We start from the raw sequence: 21,338 nt of genomic DNA, 5'->3' as shown, positions 1-21,338 counted from the left end.
GCCTCTTGTGTCTAATCCAGTCCAGTTGGCCTTCCTCTGAAGAATTGTATTCAGAATAGTTTTCTTCTTTCCTATTCTCCTCAGTACATTGACACATGATCTGTCCACTTGATTTTCTATGTTCTTCTCCACAACCACATTTCAAAATTTCCCAGATATTTTTTATCAATTTTTCTTAGGGTCTCCACCTCTGGTCTGTACAGTATAATGCTCCAGATGTAGCACTTCACCAATTTCTTCCTTAATTGCAAGCTCAATGTGCTGGTTGCTAGAGCCCTCTTCTTGTTGAATGTGACTTTGGCCATGGCAATATTTGTTCAAATTTCATTTGTGCAGTGGGCATCTTGTGTCAGCAAGTTCCTCCAAGTGGTTCATCATGTGTTGCAGTTGTCTTTGATTTTTAGCGGGCTCTAACTTGTCATATGCATACTTGATGGTGTTTATGGGTTGTCCTCCTATCCTAAGGTTACCACACCCTTTCAAAGATTCTCTCACCAACCATTAGCCATACAGGTTGAAGAGACTATAGATATGGATATAGATATAGATGTAGATAAAATAGAAAGAAACTTCCACATGGGAAAAATATATTAAAAACAAAGATTCCAAGACTTACCAAGCGGGAAAGCACCGGTAGACAGGCACAATAAATAAAACACAAAAACACACACACAGAATTTCTAGCTTTCGCATCCGACGGTTGCTTCTTCAGGAAAGAGGGAAGGAGAGGGAAAGACGAAAGGATGTGGGTTTTAAGGGAGCGGAAAGACTTACCTTGGGGGAAAAAGGACAGGTGTACACTCGCACACACACACATATCCATCTGCAGATACACAGACACAAGCAGACATTTGTAAAGGCAAAGAGTTCAAAGAGTTCGGGCAGAGATGTCAGTCAAGGCAGAAGTACAGAGGCAAAGAAGTTGTTGAAAGACAGGTGAGGTATGAGCGGCAGCAACTTGAAATTAGCGGAGGTTGAGGCCTGGCGGATATCGAGAAGAGTGGATATACTGAAGGGCAAGTTCCCATCTCCGGAGTTCGGATAGGTTGGTGTTGGTGGGAAGTATCCAGATAATCCGCACGGTGTAACACTGTGCCAAGATGTGCTGGCAGTGCATCAAGGCATGTTTAGCCACAGGGTGATCCTCATTACCAACAAACACTGTCTGCCTGTGTCCATTCATGCGAATGGACAGTTTGTTGCTGGTCATTCCCACATAGAAAGTGTCACAGTGTAGGCAGGTCAGTTGGTAAATCACATGAGTGCTTTCACATGTGGCTCTGCCTTTGATCGTGTACACCTTCCGGGTTACAGGACTGGAGTAGGTGGTGGTGGGAGGGTGCATAGGACAGGTTTTACACTGGGGGCGGTTACAAGGGTAGGAGCCAGAGGGTAGGGAAGGTGGTTTGGGGATTTCATAGGGATGAACCAAGAGGTTACGAAGGTTAGGTGGACAGCGGAAAGACACTCTTGGTGGAGTGGGGAGGATTTCATGAAGGATGGATCTCATTTCGGGGCAGGATTTTAGGAAGTCGTATCCCTGCTGGAGAGCCACATTCAGAGTCTGATCCAATCCCGGGAAGTATCCTGTCACAAGTGGGGCACTTTAGGGTTCTTCTGTGAGAGGTTCTGGGTTTGAGGGGATGAGGAAGTGGCTCTGGTTATTTGCTTCTGTACCAGGTCGGGAGGGTAGTTGCGGGATGCGAAAGCTGTTTTCAAGTTGTTGGTGTAATGGTTCAGGGATTCAGGACTGGAGTAGATTCGTTTGCCACGAAGGCCTAGGCTGTAGGGAAGGGACCGTTTGATATGGAATGGGTGGCAGCTGTCATAATGGAGGTACTGTTGCTTGTTGGTGGGTTTGATGTGGACGGATGTGTGAAGCTGGCCATTGGACAGATGGAGGTCAACGACAAGGAAAGTGGCACGGGATTTGGAGTAGGACTAGGTGTATCTGATGGAACCAAAGGAGTTGAGGTTGGAGAGGAAATTCTGGAGTTGTTCTTCACTGTGAGTCCAGATCATGAAGATGTCGTCAATAAATCTGTACCAAACTTTGGGTTGGCAGGCTTGGGTAACCAACAAGGCTTCCTCTAAGCGACCCATAAATAGATTGGCATACGAGGGGGCCATCCTGGTACCCATGGCTGTTCCCTTTAATTGTTGGTATGTCTGGCCTTCAAAAGTGAAGAAGTTGTGGGCTAGGATGAAGCTGGGTAAGGTGACGAGGAAAGAGGTTTTAGGTAGGGTGGCAGGTGATCGACGTGAAAGGAAGTGCTCCATTGCAGCGAGGCCCTGGATGTGCGGGATATTTGTGTATAGGAAAGTGGCATCAATGGTTACAAGGATGGTTTCTGGGGGTAACAGACTGGGTAAGGATTCCAGGCGTTCGAGAAAGTGTCTTTGATGAAGGATGGGAAACTGCATGTAATGGGTTGAAGGTGTTGATCTACGTAGGCAGAGATACGTTCTGTGGGGGCTTGGTAACTTGCTACAATGGGACGGCCGGGATGTTTGGGTTTGTGAATTTTAGGAAGTAGGTAGAAGGTAGGAGTGCGAGATGTCAGTGGGGCCAGGAGTTTGATGGAGTCAGGTGAAAGGTTTTGTAGGGGGCCTAAGGTTCTGAGGATTCCTTGAAGCTCTGCCTGGACATCAGGAATGGGATTACCTTGGCAAACTTTGTACGTAGAGTTGTCTGAAAGCTGATGTAGATGTAGATGTAGAGATAGACATAATGGAGTATAGATTAAATAATTTAATTGTTATAAAAGAAAAAATTAACAGTAGTGATCCTGGTATCTCTCCTAATCAATCTGTGCATGGCTGATATGCGAGACAAAAAAAAAAAAAAAAAAAAAAAAAAAAAAAACCCATGAAAATGGAACTCTCTGCCAGATTAAAACTGTTGGCTGGATCAGAGGTCAAGCCAAGGACCATCCTTCAAGGAGTCTTAGTCCACAGGGTATTCAGGAGAAATTTTGCAAAGTTCAGTGTGTACACTGAAGAGCCAAAAAAACTGGTACACCTGCCTGATATCATGTAGGGCCCCCGTGAGTATGCAGAAGTGCCGCAGCATGACATAGGGTGAACTCGACTAATGTCTGAAGTAGTGCTGGAGGGAACTGATACCATGAATCCTGGAGGGCTGTCCAAAAATCCATAAGAGTATAAGGGGGTGGAGGTCTCCTCTGAACAGCACATTGCAAGGCATCCCAGTTATGCTCAATAATGTTCATGTCTGGGGAGTTTGCTGGCCAGTGTAAGTGCTTCAACTCAGAAGAGTGCTCCTGGAACCACTTTGTAGCTATTCTGGACATGTGAGGTATTGCATTGTCCTGCTGGAATCACCCAAGTCCGTCAGAATGCACAATGGACATGAATGGATGTAGGTGATCAGACTGGATGCTTACGTAAGTGTCACATGTCAGAGTCATATCTAGACATATGAGGGGTCTTATATCACTCCAACTGCACATGCACCACACCATTACAGAGTGTCCACCAGTTCGAACAGTCCCCTACTGACATGCAGGGGCCATGGACTCATGAGGTTGTCTCCATACCCTTACATGTCCATCCACTCAATACAATTTGAAATGAGACTTGTCCAACCAGGCAACACGTTTCAAGTTGTCAACAGTTGAATGTTGGTGTTGGCAAGCCCAGCTAAGGCATAAAGCTTTGTGTCATGCACTCACCAAGGGTACACAAGTGGGTCTTTTGCTCCAAAAGCCCATATCAATGATGTTTCATTGAATTGTTTGCACACTGACAGTTATCAATGGCCCAGAATTGAAATCTGCAGCAATTTGCAGAAGGGTTGCACTTCTGTCACACTGAATGATTGTCTTCAGTCATTGTTGGTCCCATTCTTGCAGGATCTTTTACCGGCCTCAGTGATTTCAGAGATTTGATGTTTTTACCTTATTCTTGATATGCACGGTAACCACTTGAGAAATGGTAGTACAGGAAAATCCCCACTTCATCACTGCCTTGAAGATGCTGAGTCCCATCGCTCGAGCACCGACTATAATGCCACATTCAAACTCACTTAAATTTCAATAACCTGCCATTTTAGCAGCAGTAAACAATCTAAAAACTCCACCAGACATTTGTTGCCTTATATAGACATTGCCAACTGTAGCAACATATTCTGTCTGTATTTGAATACGCATGCCTATACCAGTTTCTTTGGCGTTTCGGCGTAGGAGAGAGGTACTGATGTAAGTGGAGCTTTGAACATTGGTCATGAATTGTGCTTTGATGGCTCAGTTAGAGCAATAACACACAGAAGACACAGGTTCCAGGTTCAAGCCCCAGTTTGGCAAACAGTTTTAGCCTGCTATGAAATTGAGTTAATGCATATTATGCTTCAGAGTGAAAATTCGCTCTGGAAAATGATATGCTTATTCATCTGAGACATACAGTACTATTTCAAAACAGCATACTGCAGTGGAAGCCCGCCAATTAAGATTTGTTGCTGTTAGCACTCAAATAATGTAGCAGCTTAATCTTTATTTTGATGACTGTGATCTAATGGATAAGCACTGATCAGTTTTAACTACTATTGGAGTTGCTTCAATTGGATTTTGATTGCCCAGTATTATTTTTTCAAGGAATAAAGGTTTTGCAGTAATTGAAGTCACAAAAGTTTGTACAAAGTTAAGTTATATAGTCAAACAATGGAAATTCCACATTGGAATATAAGCAATATTAAGAAAAGGATAGACTGATACTGACTGTAAAGATGATCCATTGATTTGCAGACAGGCACAATGAAAAGACTGTCACAAATTTATCTTTCAGCCAAAGCCTTCTTCAACATGGAAATCATACATACATATGCACAAGCAAGCACACCTCATGCACACATGAACCCTCCCACCAGCAGCTCTCCCAGAATGCCACTGTTATGTGAACAGAATTCTGGAGTGGAACAGGGAAGGGGAGGGATAGCAGAATATGGGTGGGGGGAGAGAAGAGTACTGTCTGGTGGAGGGTGTGCACGGATAGATGGTTGCTGGATGAGACTAACAGATATAGAATTGGGAGTTGGAGTGGGGGAGAGGGGGGGGGCGAATGGAGAGTGAAATAGGTGACAGCAGCAAGGAAAGGGAAGGGGAAGGGGAAAGAATAAGTGGGTGCATTGGAATATAGAGGCATACAATGAGGGTAGGGGACATGAAAAGGGAGGATGTGGTAGGACAGAGGGAGGCAGAAACGTTTGGGTGGAGGTGTGGGGACATTACTATAGTCTGAGGCAAGTACAATTTTGGAAGCAGGGAATGTGTTATAAGGATAACTCCTATCTGCACAGTTCAGAAAAGCTGGTGGCAGAGGGAAGATTCCAATGGCCTGGTTTGTGAAGCAGCCATTGGAACCAAGCATGTTGTATTCAGCTGCATGTTGTGCCATAGAGTCTTCTACCAAACTCTTGGCCACAGCTCAGCAGTGGCCGATCTTCCTGGTGGACAGCTGGTTGATAGTCATATCAGTATAAAAATCTGTGCAATGATTGCAGCAGAACCAGTATATGACCTGGCTGTTTTCTCAGGTGGCACAGCCTCTGATGGGGTATGATAAACCTGTGACAGGACTGGAAAAAAGGTGCTGGGTAGGTGGATTGGACATGTCTTGTCTGTACAGAGGTGTGGATGGAGCCATCATTGGGAAGGAGGTCAACGTCTAGAGAGATGGCATACTGGGTTTAGGAGGATCTGGTGAAACAGATGGGAGGTTGTGAAGAAATGAGGCTAGGTGTCTTGGCCCTGAGTCCAGATTATGAAGATACCATCAATTAACCTGAACCAGTCCAGGGTTGTGGGGTTTTGGGAGGCTAGAGGTTTCCTCTAGATGGCCTATAGACAGGTAGGCACAGGAGGGTGCCATCCAGTTGCCCAAGCATATGCCACAGATTTGTTTGTTTACCTTCCCTTCAAAGGAGAAATAGTTATATGTTAGGATAAAGTTAGTTAAGTGTATGAGGAATGAGATAGTGAGTGTGGAGTCTGAAGCATTTTGGTAAAGGTAGCGTTCAATAGCAGCAATACAAGAGGCATGAATGATGTTGGTCTGTAGGGAAGTGATGTTGACAGTGACCGGTAGGGAACTGGGAGGTAAATGGGTGGGGATGATGGAGAGTCGGTGAAGGAAGTGGTTGGCATCTTCAGCATGAGAGACTAAATTATGGGCAATCGATTGTAGGTATTCGTCAATGAAAGCCAAAACCCTTTCAATAGGCACACAATAACCAGTTACTATGGTGTGTCAAAGATTGTTTAGTTTGTGAATTTTGGGCAGCATGTAGTGTGTTATAGGGGTGTGGAGGGAAATGGATTCAGGTGAGAGATTCCAGGAAGGGCCCAATGAGGTGATGTTGGAGATCTGGGGTGGTATAACTCTGACAGTGTTTACAGGTGAAAAAGTCAGACATTGGGTAGAGGCCTTTCTCCAGGCAGCCACTGCTAGTCATCAAAACAGTGACAATTAGGTCTGGCTCTGTTTTGAGACTGTGTATGGCTCTCCTTTCCTCTGATGAAAGGTTAGTGTTCTTAGAAAGGAGCCTGGGGGAGGATGGCAAGGCCAAATTGGAGATAAGGATTTCCTGGAAGGTGACCAGGGTGTGGTTAGGTGGGAAGGGGGAGGATCACAGTTGGACGTTGCTATGAACTTACGGAGACAGGGTTCAGTATTGGAGTTAGGTTGGCTTTGGTAGTGAGGGAGGGAGTGGTGACAAGAAATTTTTCTAATGCATGGATTGGTAGAAGGAGAGTCTTTGACAATTCCACCATGATTAAATTTGGGTTTAGGGCCAACTGTGAGGCTGACATTGTTTAGGCTCTGGATTTGGATTTAGAGTGTTGGTAGGGAAATTTTGGGATGTGGCATATTGAGAATGTCTGGTGTAATGTGAGGCTAACCAGGAGGAATACTGTGGGTAGGATAGGGGGTGAATAGCGATACCCCATGGTGGCAGTAGGTTGTCAGTAGGCTGGATAACTAATGGAGGTAGCCTCTGGAATGTTCTTCCAGGTGCTGGAGAGCAAGGGATTCAATTTCAGAGATCCATGTTGTATAATGTGAACTCTTCAGCTATTAATGATTGTTGGTGAATAACACAATGCACCATTTTTGGCCGGTTGCATTATTGACCAACAAGAAGTAACACTGCTGTGCCTCTCCAAAATATCTGAAGAATGGAATCAGTCCCCAGGTTGCCTCCATACTCGCCAACGATGGTTGTCCGGGTCAGTGTATAACTGTGATTCATCTCTGAACAGTATGCGACACCATTCATAAGCAGTCCACGCTTCCCAGCCATGTCAGCAACCCAAGCACAACTAACTCTTTGTGTTGTGGTGTTAACAGCAGCCTCTGCTTGGGATGGTAATTACCTAGTCCACTTGCTGCTTGTCTCTGACCAATGATGCAGGGAGTCCATTAAATGTTCTCAGGTGGCAGGCACAGATGTGGCGGGTATGATGTGCTTTGTGTACAATGTGGTAATCCTTTCTTTTGGTGAGCAGACATCGTCAACCAGGGCCTTGACAAATATTTGCAGTCCAACAATGACCCATTGTTACATTTGATTTTCTCACAAATCTGGATATTCCACAAGTTGATGAGCTGACCAAATGAAAACCCACAATTTCCAGCTCATCATATGTTGATTACACTATTGCTATTCACATGACCGTTGTATTCTGGTCAGAGTTGGCAGTGGTAGCAGTCATGTTGCATGAGGTGTGCTTGCTTGTGTGATGTGTAACAGTCTTTTCATCATGCAAGTCTGCAACTCAGTTGATCATCTTTATGGTTGTTTAAGTTATATATTCAAGTTAAAAACAACTGGAAAGCCATTGTCGCTCACATCTATTCTTGTTTATTCTCAACAAACATCAAATACACTGAAATGTCATCTCACACTGTTACAATAATGTGCACGTGTTATCCTCAATGCAGTAGACACAAACATGTAATATCGGCACTCTATATTTATAATCACTTTTCAGTAAAAACACATTGTCAACACTTGGTGTATTTCTTACAGTTTGCTGGGAGTCAACCCATGGTGATGGGATGCTGCCTCATGCTATGCCATTACAACAATCACTGTACTCACTGACTTAGGTGCATTATTCACTCGTCATGCTCAGTGTTTGGCAATAAATTCTTTGCCTACACTGAACCTATGTGAGCAAAATATGGTTATATCTGAGTAAAGGGCTGTGGATCTCTTACACACCATAACACCAAACTGGCTAGTTCATTACCAAGATACTAAACAATCATAAAATACAATTGTTATAATGGACCAGGATAGATTCAGGTCATCCATAAAGACTATCTGGTTGAGCACTGCTTTATTCCATGACAGATTATCTAAATTAACTAAACTTTGTTACCATTTGACACTATACCTTAAAGTGTTCTTAAGAACAATGTTTTTCATGTTGAAAAAATTTTGTTCAACGTAAGAAGTGTTAATACTAATTGCAGGCTGGTTCATTGTCTATTGTACACAGTGTAATTCTAGATTTGCAGGGTATTTAATAAGTAAATAACCATCAATTCTTCTGGTATGTGACCACATTGCCAGTGCATAAAATTCTCCAATGTTTCAACTACTGTTGTAAATGGTCTTTCTAAGTATGTTTTTGCAGTCAGCTGAGGAAGGCCACTTGCAATAGTGTCCAAAACATTGGAGAATTTTACACATTGACAGTGCAGCTACATATACTAAAGAATTTTATTGACTATGACGAAAACTGCAGAAACCTATGCTTACAAATGAATAACTACTTTATGATATTTTTTTAAAAAAAGAAAAGCTATAAAGACTTATATCTTTTACATTAGATTAAAATATATAGCATCTTTCACATATACATTCTTTGAGACTTTAAACGGGCTAATGTCCTTCTATAAACAATTAATGAATTACATTGACATTGTAATATCTAAACATTCCTTATATCTACTACCAGGTTATCTTCTTGTATCCCTGTATTATCTCAATGGCCAATGTCTATGTCATCAAAAAGTGACACTGATAGTGACAAAAGTGCATCATCATCTGATGATAACAAAATTATTGAAGTGTTATGGACTTTTGACTAACAGATCTAGAAGCATACCCATAGCGCAGTTAAAATTAACATTTCATGAATTTTTATCCTCCAGGTGCAGTTGTAACAATTTTCAATCATCGTTTCAAAATTACGGGTGCAGACCTCTTTGTGTACCATTACATGCAGCAAAATCAGGATAAATTTAGCCCTGATATTATTGATAATATGCGCAATTACATGGTTCGACAAGGATTTTTGAAAGAAGAGATCCAGGAGCTCATGAAGAAATACCAAGAAGAGGAGGAACAGCACCAAGAAGAAGAGCAAAGGCATCAAGAAGAACAGGAAAGGAACCCTACAATCACTGAATCTGGACAGTAAATTTTCATGTTAACATTTTTCTAAATAATAGTTCAACAAATATTCTTTATATTTCACTATGTTTTAGATTTCACTGCATCATACATTTTCACTGGAATATGTACTTAGAAACATGATGGAAATAGTGAAGAAGAAAAACAAAAGAACATTGCTACAACAAGATTAGTACACAGGAAGTGACATTTTAAGTCTAAATTATAAGCAATATTAACAACTGTAGTCATAAAAAGTACATTACAGTAAGAATTATGCTACATGGCAAATTAGTAACTCTTATGAGATTAATAATGACAAATGAGTGACAGGCTACATCTGAATAATTAACCATTTTATAGAGATTAATAAGGGAGTAAGACTGAAAACCAGGTATAGACTTAACATTTTAACTACTACCTATATTAACACTGTGCTGCCTTTAACATTTTATCGTAAATGGAATCATAGAAAGCTATCTCTCCCCAAAATATATCCTTCTCTCCCTCCCTATCCCATCCCATCCCTTCCCTTCCCTTCCCTTCACATCCCCCATACCCCTCCCCCTTCCAGAAATAACTTACCACAGAGTAAAAACATTGTGTGTAAGGAGCAGAGAAAGACAAGAAAAATGAAAAATCTGTGCTTGGATAGTGTGATTATATTCAACAATGTTGGTGATGGTTAGGGTCTGATGAAATTGCAAAAGGTGAAAATCATTGTTATAGGATCGGTGGTAGCCAGAGCCGTACTGTAAGGCATCATTCAACAGCACTACTATTCTTTAGTAAAAACCACTTGTTTTAATTAGCACTAAGTAAGCTCTTCACCTCTTAACTAGTTACTTAATAGCAATTCTTTTGAGTGTGATAAGGTTACTATGCTGCAGTATACATCAAATAGTCTTCTCAGACAATGGAAACTACACATTTGAATATTCAAAACGTGTAAAGAAAGAAAAAAAAAATCTCAACAGGGAAATATTTTAACATCCAATATAAAATTAGGCATTAGGATGCCATTTCTGAATCTATTTGTCTGAGGCACTGCCTCATATGGGAGAAGTTATAGAGGGATATCTAGATTTGATTACAGAAAGCAGGTTTGAACTGGTTCAAGTGGTAGCAGTTACACAGAGATGAAAGCATTAGCACAGGGTGGCCTTCTGAGGAGAGATGAATCATACTAATGTTTGGACTGAGGAAAACAAGAACATTGAGTGAATTGACTCACACGCATGCCAATTGCTTGGTCCATTAAATTGGCCCAAAAGTAAAGTAACTAGAACCAAGATACAGGATCAGGAAATATGCAGGATACTGTTGGAGTACATCTACAGCTACATCTATGCTCTGAAAAGCACTGTGAAGTGCATGGCAGAGGGTACAACCCACTCTACCAGTTATTAGGATTTCTTCCCATTCCATTCACATATGAGAAGAATGGCTGTTTAAATGTCACATAATCATGTCCACATGATCCTTATGGGAGCAATACGTACAGGTTTGTGGTATATTACTTAAGTCAACATCTAAAGCCAGCTCTTAGAACTTTGTAAGTAGGGTTTCTCTGGATAGTTTACATCTATCTTGAAGAGTCTGGCAGTTCTGTTTCTTCAGCATCTCTGTGACACACTCCCACAGATCAAACAAACCTGTGACCATTCATGGTGCCCTTCTCTGTATACATTCAAAAACCCCTCTCCTCACGATTTAGTCCTACTTGGTATAGGTCCCACACACTTGAGCAGTATAAAAGGATGAGTCATGTGAGTTATTTGCAAGCAGTCTCCTTCGTAGATTGACTGCATTTCCCCTGTATTCTATCAATAAACCAAAGTTTACCACCTGGCTTACCCACAACTGAGCCTATGTGATCATTCCATTTCATATCCCTACATAGTGTTGCATTCAAGTTGACCATCTCCAGCTGTGACGTATTGGTTCTAACATTTAAAGCAAGTAGCCAATCCTTGTACCACTTCAAGTCTTATCAAGATCTGCCTGAATATTTATGGAGCTTCTTTCAGGCAGTACTTCATTATCTATAACTGCTTTATTTGCAAGAAGTATTACAATAAGACACAATAGAATGCTGACATTCCATGTTTCTAAATGGGAGAGTTGATATTTGCATTGCCGGGATGTAGACTTTTGAGAATCCCAAAGTTGTCTTCCCACCTTATTTTATATTAGCAATTTTAAATATATATATGAACAGTATTGTTATGTTAGCCATTGCTACACAAAAATGTAAGATAGGTTGACTCTTACATAGAAGATAACAACAACAATGTTGTTTGTTTATTTATTTATTTAAATAGCGCTGTTGCCGGTTTTGAACATTACATTTCATCTTCAGACAGCTAGTTCATGTGAAGAGTGGAAGCTAATGTAAAATATATCTTAACGTGAACTAGCCATCTGGAGATGAACTCTAATGTTGAAAACCAGTAACAGTGCAGTTTAAATAAATAAATATCATTCTAAAACATTGCTGCTTGCTGTTATCTTCTATGTAAGAGCCAGCCTATATTCTGTACACAGCCAAGGCCTCATAGTGTCAGTTTTCGACAAAATAACAAAAATGTAAACTCTCTCCAATTGACATAGCAGCAAGTTTAGCACTAAATCTTAAGCCAAATTCAGAAATGTAAATGACATGTTATTAGAATAAGAACCATAGCCTAGAAAGGGAGATACAATGTTTTCATCCATTTACCTCCATCTTTTTCCATTTTGGTAAATTTCCTCCCACACTACCTCCCATGTGGCCCTCTCCAGGGGTCATAGATAAGAAAGCCCAAGCTCTGGGTCCCTATCACGTTTTCATTGTAGGTGGGGACAATTGGGATGATGCAGTTGATAGATGAGACACCCTATATTTCTGAGCATCAGTTCAGAGAGAAACCACCACCTTTTGGCAAAGACTGATCTTCAAAGGCTAATGGAGTCATCCCTACCAGAAAATCCTTTGATGCATTAGGCTTGCAAGCCAGATAAAGGTAACAGTTTGTTATGCTTTCCACCTATAATGAGTCTCAAATAAACGGTACTATTAAAGTATGAATTCCCTGTACATTAAGTACAGGCAGTTAATCCATCCACCTATCAGTTCTGGTACCCATATTAATTTCAGTGATGTGACACTACCTGCCAGTTCTGCAGCAGAGTTGCTCTATGATAGGAGTTTAAAAATGAGCAATATAAAAAATAAAAAAAATAAAAATAAAAATAAAAGCTGTTTGACAGTATAGGAAAGATAGGTATCTAATTGCCATAAAGATGATACATGAAGTTACTGCCAGGCACAATTAAAAGACTCTTACATACAAACTTTCGACCACAGCCTTCTTCAGAAAAAGAAACAGAAATTCACGAGTCATTCACACAAGGAAGAACACCTCACTCGCACACGACCACCAGCTACAGCAACTCCGACGAGATTCTTGACCTTGCTGCCAGAATTGGAAACATTGTATCTCCCTTTCTGTGCTTCCTGATGATGATGACGATGATGATGATGATGATGATGACAATGACAATGATGACTTTGATTCTTATTCTAATAATGTATCATGCTACATTTTTTTAATTCAGCTCAAGATTTAATGCTAAACTGGCTGCTATGTCATAAGAGGGAAGCCCATTTGAGTTTCGGAAGCATCTCCGTAATACTTGTGTGTTGATTAAACCTACTGGTAACAAATCTAGCAGCCCGCCTCTGAATTGCTTGCGTGTTGTTCTGTAAACTGACCTGGTGGGGATACCAAAAACTTGAGCAGAAGTCAAGAATGGGTCATACTAGTGCTCAATACACAGTCTTCTTTATAGACGAACCATACTTTCCTAAAGGTATTCCACCAAATCAAAGTCTACCATTCACATTCCCTACTATGAGCTTTAAATGCTCATTTCATTTCAAATTGTTTTGTGACATTATGCCTAGATATTATTTAATCAATATATGTCAATCAGCACACTAATAATGTCATATTTGAACATTATGGGATTGTTTTTCCTACTTGTATGCATTAGCTTACATTTTTCAACTTTTAGTGCAAGCTGAAATTAATCACACCAACAAAAAATTTTGTATAATGCATCTCTTATCCTCCTGCAGTCACTCATCTCTAATGGCTTCCTGTACACCATAACACCATCAACAAACAGCTGCAGATTACTGATCATCTACCCATCGCATCAATTACGCATATACAGAATGACAGCGGCCCTATCACACTTCCCTGGGGCACTCCTGAAGATATCCGTGTCTCTGATGAACTCTAACCATTGAGGACAACATATTATTTTTTATTATTTAAGAAGTCTTAAAGCCACTCACATATCAGGGAACCTATTCTGTAATAATCTTCAATTTGGCACTTTTTCAAATGCTTTTTGGAAATCTAGGAATATGGACTCTGTCTGTTGCCCTTTATTCAGGGTTCACAGAACATCATGTATGCATTTTGTATCCTATTTACTTCAGCCATCGCCAGTTATTTTACTGCACAAATAGCAAAACATATCTACAATTTTTCATTTGTAATCTCAGTCCCTCAGCATCACTAGATTTATGTTGACTACACTCCATTAATCTTCTTTTGCTGTTGTTGATGGTCCTCTTATAACCTCCTTTCTAGTTACCACCCACTCTGTTAACTGATTTTCCAAGTCCATAACTGTCTCTGACACAATTTCAATGACAATGGCAAACCTTAACATGTTTATTTCCTGCCCATAAACTTTAATCCCTTTTCCAAATTACTCCTTGATTTATTTTAAAGGTTGCTTGCTGTACAGACTGACTAATGTGAAGATATGTTACAACCCTGTCTCTCACTCCCTTCTCAACTGCTGTTTCCCTTTCAGGTGTTAGTTCACCTGTCATTGCTCATTCTTTTAACATGCCCACACCACTAAAGACTTCGGTCTGCTCATTATGGACCGTGTCACTTCCATTTTTTCCATATTTTAGATGTTTTGATTTTGTCTTCACAGGTGACATGTGGGCGCTTTTCCACTGTTCTGATGTCATCCTTTCTTTTATTCATAAGTTGCCACATTTCTGCACCATAAGTAACCATATTCTACTAATACTATGTAATATCTTCTCTTTGGGGCATTGATTAATACTGTTGTTCCTTATCAGTCTATGTAGGGGCTTCATCACTCATTTACCCACCACTATTATGGTCTCAATATCTTTGTCACAGGTGCCATCACGCAATATAACAGAACATATATATTTTAAATTTCCAAATTTTTAATAATTTTAGACATCTTGTCTATTCCTTTTGGAATTTATCCAGCATATATTCCATATCCTTTCTGCCATTTGTGAAAAATATTTGGTTGAGTGCAAGTCCTGTCCAACTAACATACACGTTATTGAACATACTTCATTCCAGGCCTTCAGAACTTATCTATGTATATCTTAAAATGTAATTTGGATGGACTGCAATCTTGCTTAAGACCTTTGGTGGTTTTAAGGCATATCTTTATTTTTGCCTCTATCTTTTTATACATCCTCAGAATGATATTATTAGTTTATCCTGTACCTTTAGTCTCTTCACGGCAGTGACATGCAGAGACCATTCAGATAGGTGAAGCACTGGATATTATAGTTTTAAGTAAACAATAGTAAATCAAGGCCAGGCTCTCTTGATAGCACTCACAACTGGAATATTTTAAATTAAAAGAATTTATATTATAGGCAGAAATCACAACAGGTAACTGAAACAGTAGATATTGAAATAATTAGACATGATATTAATTTGTATTACTATATACAAACTTCTACAGAAAATAACTTGTTTCTGGCCTTAAACTCATCCTTGACATTAAGGTAGGTTACCCCTGAAACATCAATTTAATTTCCCTTCTTCCCTCCTAGAAATCAGACTTGTTAACCACCTCTTCAAGAAAATGTGCCTTCTTTCTGAGTACTCCTAGTAGGTGAGCTCCAATCAAAATAAATGCAAGATGAAACAGTCTCTCTTCTCCAGTAGAATTTCAAGAGCAGCTTTTGATTCCCTTCAGCACTGAAAATGACCTTTCTACTGCTGATGTGTGTACAGGAGTTGTATACAGCAATAATGCTAACATATTAAACTGCTGAAAACATTTGTTTAGCATTGAATTAGTGCTTAGTAATTTTGCAAGTTCATTCATGGTTCTATTTCTAAACTCTCCAGTACTGTACAGTACAGTAGCTAATTTTTCAATTGAATGAGGTAAAAAAATTTCCAGATGTCTCTAAATGACTCTGGAATCTGCTTTTGGAAACTGATTAGAATACAGTCCATAGCTTTTATGTGGAAGTAACTTTAAAAATTACAATTTAGAATAAATTTTGAAATTTTAAATCCAAGCGACTATCAATGTTGTCACATCCTTCTCAATAGATGCATTTATAGTTTGTATTTTTCCTCTTCAGTGGTTCTCCTAACTGAGACATGGTTTCTTGGAAAATTTATTCACACTCGTCACATAGCACTACTGCGGAGTAGCCAGTTCTTGGATTTTCTGTTCATGCTATGAAATATTAATTGCTTGGTTCTGAAGGATGTTGTACAACACGTTGGTGAAGGTAAATATTTTTTTCATGTGTTTTCACAGGAAAAACGAATTTGAAATCTGCTAAAAATTCTAAAAATCTATTAATTGGTGTTAAAATATCAGAATCAATTTCTTGAGGATGCTGTTACATAGCACTAAATACATCACAAAATTTAGGGGTGTTCCTGCACACAGTGTTTACCAGTCTTGAGAAATTGTGGAAGATGACTTTGCAAAAATTTATCCAAAAAAAATAATATGATTAGAAGATTTTGAAAAAAGGAAGAAGACTGGACTTGTTAAATGAACCAAAAAATATTTTACACTCTGGTATTTAGTTGGTGCTTTACACAAAACAAGATTTAATACATGACCATAGCAATGAAGAAACATGGTTTCTGCATGTGTGTCTTTGATTAATGCTTGAACCCCATTCAGATTTCCACCATAGTCACCACACCACTAAATATTTGTGCAATCAGTTTGCCATTACATTCAAACCCAGTTAAGTTCTGCAATAGTCAGGACATGTTTGTCACTACCTATATCACAGAACCCCAAGAATCATTCCTTTACCTCTCCTTCATATATATGATTCAGGATACCAGAAAACTGCACTTTACTTGCCACATCTGGTGTTTATGTCAACTATGATAGATACAAAATGAAACTCCACAATTTCTTGCTTTATAGAAGATAAAATTGTCAGACCTATGGTGTGTATTAGATAATTTTCAAATTGATTATAAATCCTTTAAACACAGTAGTGGTTTCTATGTGCCTCTGCTAAAAGAGGATCATATTCTGCCATCTACTTCAATAATTCCACATAATTTCTCTAATGAATAGAATCAGTGTTTCGTCATGTCACTGAAAAGCCAGCTCTCATTTTCCCAGAAAACATAATGCATTCATAAGTCTATTAAAATGTCCCTGTCCACATTACCTTCTGCTTATGTAGAGATGTTTCATTTTGAAGCTGGTTATCAAGCCTAGGTTCTATTCTTTTTTCCCAAAAGCAGCTAGGGTTATATTGGTAAACAGACTGCCCATGCTCAGTTATCAACTTCAGTAAATTTCCTGAATGTGAGCACTCAGCTTTGGTCCAACCAGTATTTTTGTCCTTCCCAAACAGACCAACAATACTGTATTTAGGTCACCACTATTGGCTAATTAATCAAATTTGATATAAATATTACACTGAAAATGTCTAGTGAATTTACTGTCTTTTTTTTCAGGTGTTTGCAATCTATTTTTAATTAAATACTTTTTTCTGAGAAGGAATGTACAGCAAACAACTTGGACAAAAACTGTTTTATAATGTACGGGACAGTGAAATGAAAATAAAACAGATGGAAAAAATAAGTAAACAGTTTATCATTTCAAAAGTAATTGCTGTGATTGTTATGATATTTGTTCCACTGTATGACAAGATGGTAACTGCCTTCATGGAAAAATGTTTTGGCTGACTATGGAAAAGTGATTGTACTCAGGCATGTAACTCTTCATCTAAAGCAAATGGATAGCCATTAATGTCTTTCTTCAGGTCTCCGAAAATAAGGCAATCGAACTGCAAGAGATCAGGACTGAATGGAGGGCCTGTATGGGCTCCCCAGCAAAACTTCTGCAATGTACTCAAAGCAATCTCTGCAACATGTGGGCCCATACGCAAAGAAGCCCTTACATATTCTCAATACAGTCCATATCTCTCTCGCATGCAATTTCCATATTTTTGGAGTCCTGAAAAAATCATTCATGGCCATCGATTTGCTTTGGACAACTTTGTGTACACCTAGGTACAATCATGGTCCCATAGGCAACCACATACATTTTTCAATGAAGGCACTGACCATCTTGTCTCACAGTGGGACAAATGAATTACCAGTTACAGCAACTTTTGAAATAACAAACATTTTACTTACTTTTTTTTCCATTTCTCTCATTCACTTGACTTCCTCTTATACATGAAGACATAGTTCTGTATTAAATTACTAGGTATTACCTGGCAACCAGACACACTCACTTACATATTTAGCAAGCCCATAAACTGAGCAAAATAATACCATACTATTATCGGTGCTCTTCATTGTTCTGTCTCTGTATTGCATGCCTGTCTGAAGCTAGATTCGGCTGTGGCATAAAAATGCACATATGACCTGCAACCAACAGAAGTATAGGCACAAGTCTCATGTTATGAAGAAATTTAACAATTTTATCAACATATTTTTTAATTTCCATGTGATTGTAATTACAAATTTATTATTAGAGTTACTGTTGCTGAAGCAGTGCTTCAGTTGCTTCCCCTGAATGCATGCCACTGCTTCGTGGCAGATGCAAGCTCATATCCAAGGATGCTGTTGTATGCTTTTACCAAATCCATGAAAATGGTGGATCTTATTGAAATACGATCTACCACCTATTAGGCCATTTCATTCCTCTGAAAAATTTGTCACGTTCTGTTCAGTTTTTCCCTTGAAGGTATAAGAGAATAATTTTCCCACTCAAGGTATTACACTGATTCTCTTGTTATTTGAACAAGACCTCTTATTGGCCTTTTTCAATAGAAGATAATGAAAGACATGTCCTACTCTTTAGTTATATCATCCCCTAGTTCTACAAGGGCTATTCAGAAAGTATGGAACATTTCCATCTGACACTGCTAGGCGCGCGCTGATCACATATATTTTGGTATGTGTATGCCCAGCAGCTCAGTTGGCATCCATGCGTGACAGCGGGCATGTCTCTGCACATGTGTTTTTTTCAATGTTCGAATTTGAAATGTGTGCTGCAATTGAAAATCCCGCCAGTTGTGAGGTGCAGTCTGTGATACGGTTATTGTTGGCAAAAAACCTAAAACCTATAGAAATTTATTGTGAACTGTGTGAAGTGTACAGAAACAACATAATGAGTGAATGTTCCATCCAGAAATGGTGCGTTCAGTTTAAAAATGGCCGAACCAACTTTCATGATAAAGAGAAGAGTGGACGCCTGAGCTTTGTAACTGATGATCTTGTCGCTAAAGTTGATGAAACAATTCGTGAAAACCATCGCTTCACAATAACAGAGCTTTAGCTTTTGCTTTCTTTTCCATAAGTTTTATGAACTTTGTTGTTTGAAATTGTCACTCAAAAGCTAGGCTACCACAAATTTTGTGCATGATGGGTGCCCAAAATGCTTACAGAACACCATAAAGAACAGCAAATGGAGGCAATGTTGACATTTCTGGAGGCCTACAACAAACATGGTAATTCATTAGTGGATTGAATCATAACCGATTATGAGACTTGGGTGAAACATGTCAATTGTGAGACAAAATTACAGTCCATGGAGTGGTGGCACACCAGGTCCCACCAAAAACCCAAAAGTGTTTGCAAACCTTGCCAGCAAGAAAGTTGATGGTGACAGTGTATTGGGATAAGCTTCTTATTGATTTTCTCAAATGTGTAGAAACCACAAAATCAGCCCATTACTGTCGAACTTTGCACAGCCTTAGAAGAGCAGTTCAAAACAAATGCCGAGTAAAGCTGACGTCCAAACTTTTGTTATTGCACGGCCCCTACCTCACATGGCAAACCACACTAAAGAACTCCTTAATTCATTCAAATGGGAAATTTTCCCCTCATCCATCCTACAGCCCCAATCTTGCACCTAGCAACTTCCACTTGTTTTCCGAGATAAAGAACTGGCTTTCAACGCAGCACTTTGATGATGACACAGAACTCCAGGCAAGTGTGACTCACTGGCTGAAGCCTCAGGTGGCAGAATTTTACAATGAAGGTCTTTCAAAGCTTGTCCACCACTACGATAAGTGCCTCAATGTGTTTGGTGACTACGTGGAAAAGTTGTACTATACTTAGTTCTTTTTAATGCCAAAGTGTTCCCTACTTTCTGAATAGACCTCGTATTTTGTTAGAAATTACACACAAATATTCTATTATTTTTTCACCTCCATATTGCAAAAATTCTGTTCTAACATTTCTTGGACTTGGAGTCCTGATAAATTTTGGCCACTTTAGAGAGCTTTTTTGTGTTTTCCCTTGTAGTTTTCTTCTCTCTCATCTCACATTCTAAAACCATCTCCTTTGTCATTTACTGATGTCTGTACTTTGTTAACAGTACAGTGTAATGTGTTACCCACTGATCTGGTGATATTATTTGTATTGTACCTCTGTCTTCCCATATTCTTTATGGTCTTCCACACTCAGTGAATGTGTTGTAGCTAATGGTATTCATGTACACTCATTTTCCCAGTGTATTCTTTCTTCTTATTGATCACCACTTTGAACCTAATCCTTAAAACAACATATTCATTTCTAGGTTGAACAGTCTTATTTGATATCCATCTGAGGTACACTTTTTTCTTCTCCATAAGCTAGTGTTCCAAATTCTCACTGAATTTTTCCCACATATTATTCCTTCTTATGTCAATCGATAAATCTTCTGTGGCCACTTGGGAGACAGTACTCTTGAGATGATCATGTAACTGTTCTGGTGTACCTATGCTATTGGGAAATAGCTTATTATCTGGTCTATTTTGGTACAACATCTTAATACTATATTGTTTCCAAAGGTCTGTTTTAAATATGGGTTCCTGCAGTATTACTTCATTTCTGTGTATTCTTACAGTAGATCTTATACATATTACCATGTGACACTTACATGTGAATTCAGATACCGTTACATCTCTCACTCTGAATTTTCTGTTTCTGTTGACTACCATCAAGTCTGTGATAGATGTCTGTGTATTTGCAGCCACCTCTGCTGTCTAAATCTGCAAATAATATCATCTCATTATGACTGGGTATTTTTCCAAGATTCAAGATTCTGTAAGTTCGTTACAAGAAGTATCCTTCTCATTTCAAAGTTCATTGTCATTTACTGCATATGTCCCCAGTACAGTAGTATGCTGCCTATATATCATGAAGTCCTCCTTTAAAAAGCAGTCACTTATATATTCTACTCCTATATATTTGATTTAATCAGTATTGAGATCCCACTTTTTACTCTAAGGTGTTTTGCCAGTCCAAACTGGATACAGTTATTTAATATTTTTCCCCCATTCCCTTTTTCTCCATTTCACTCAGGACAAATATATCCATATCCAGTCTCATGTACTTTTGTTTCCTTTTTCAAAAACCTTGAATACAGGACACGTATAGCAACAGTTCATTTCCATAGCCATTGTCATATATCTTTACATCTCCGAAATATGAGGCTTATACTGTTCAGTTCCCAAAATGTGAAACTTTTCCACAGAATGTGAGAGCACGACACCACAATCCCCAACCTGGAAGATCAGGTAATTTTGTATTGAAGTTTCCTTCTCCTAGCCTTTGACAAATCAATGTCATGG

General features: G+C 39.3%; 1 protein-coding gene across 2 annotated transcripts in view; it reads left to right on the top strand.

The window, feature by feature from the left end:
• Window positions 1–21,338, top strand: part of LOC126337073 (EF-hand domain-containing protein 1-like) — a 196,108-nt gene that overhangs the window by 163,917 nt on the left and 10,853 nt on the right. The window contains exons 11-12 of one of the 2 annotated variants that reach the window (XM_050001417.1): window positions 9,181–9,445; window positions 15,864–16,016. In XM_050001417.1, coding sequence (XP_049857374.1) covers window positions 9,181–9,445; window positions 15,864–15,879 — 281 coding nt within the window. In that variant the 3' untranslated portion in view covers window positions 15,880–16,016. Of the gene's footprint in view, window positions 1–9,180; window positions 10,655–15,863; window positions 16,017–21,338 lie in introns of those variants that run through there. The other variant, XM_050001418.1, reaches the window with a different exon arrangement.

This window comes from Schistocerca gregaria, chromosome 2 (genome assembly GCF_023897955.1).
Source record: "Schistocerca gregaria isolate iqSchGreg1 chromosome 2, iqSchGreg1.2, whole genome shotgun sequence".
Classification (NCBI taxonomy): domain Eukaryota; kingdom Metazoa; phylum Arthropoda; class Insecta; order Orthoptera; family Acrididae; genus Schistocerca; species Schistocerca gregaria.
Note: the sequence above shows the minus strand (reverse complement) of the source record. Positions and strands in the feature narration are given on the sequence as shown.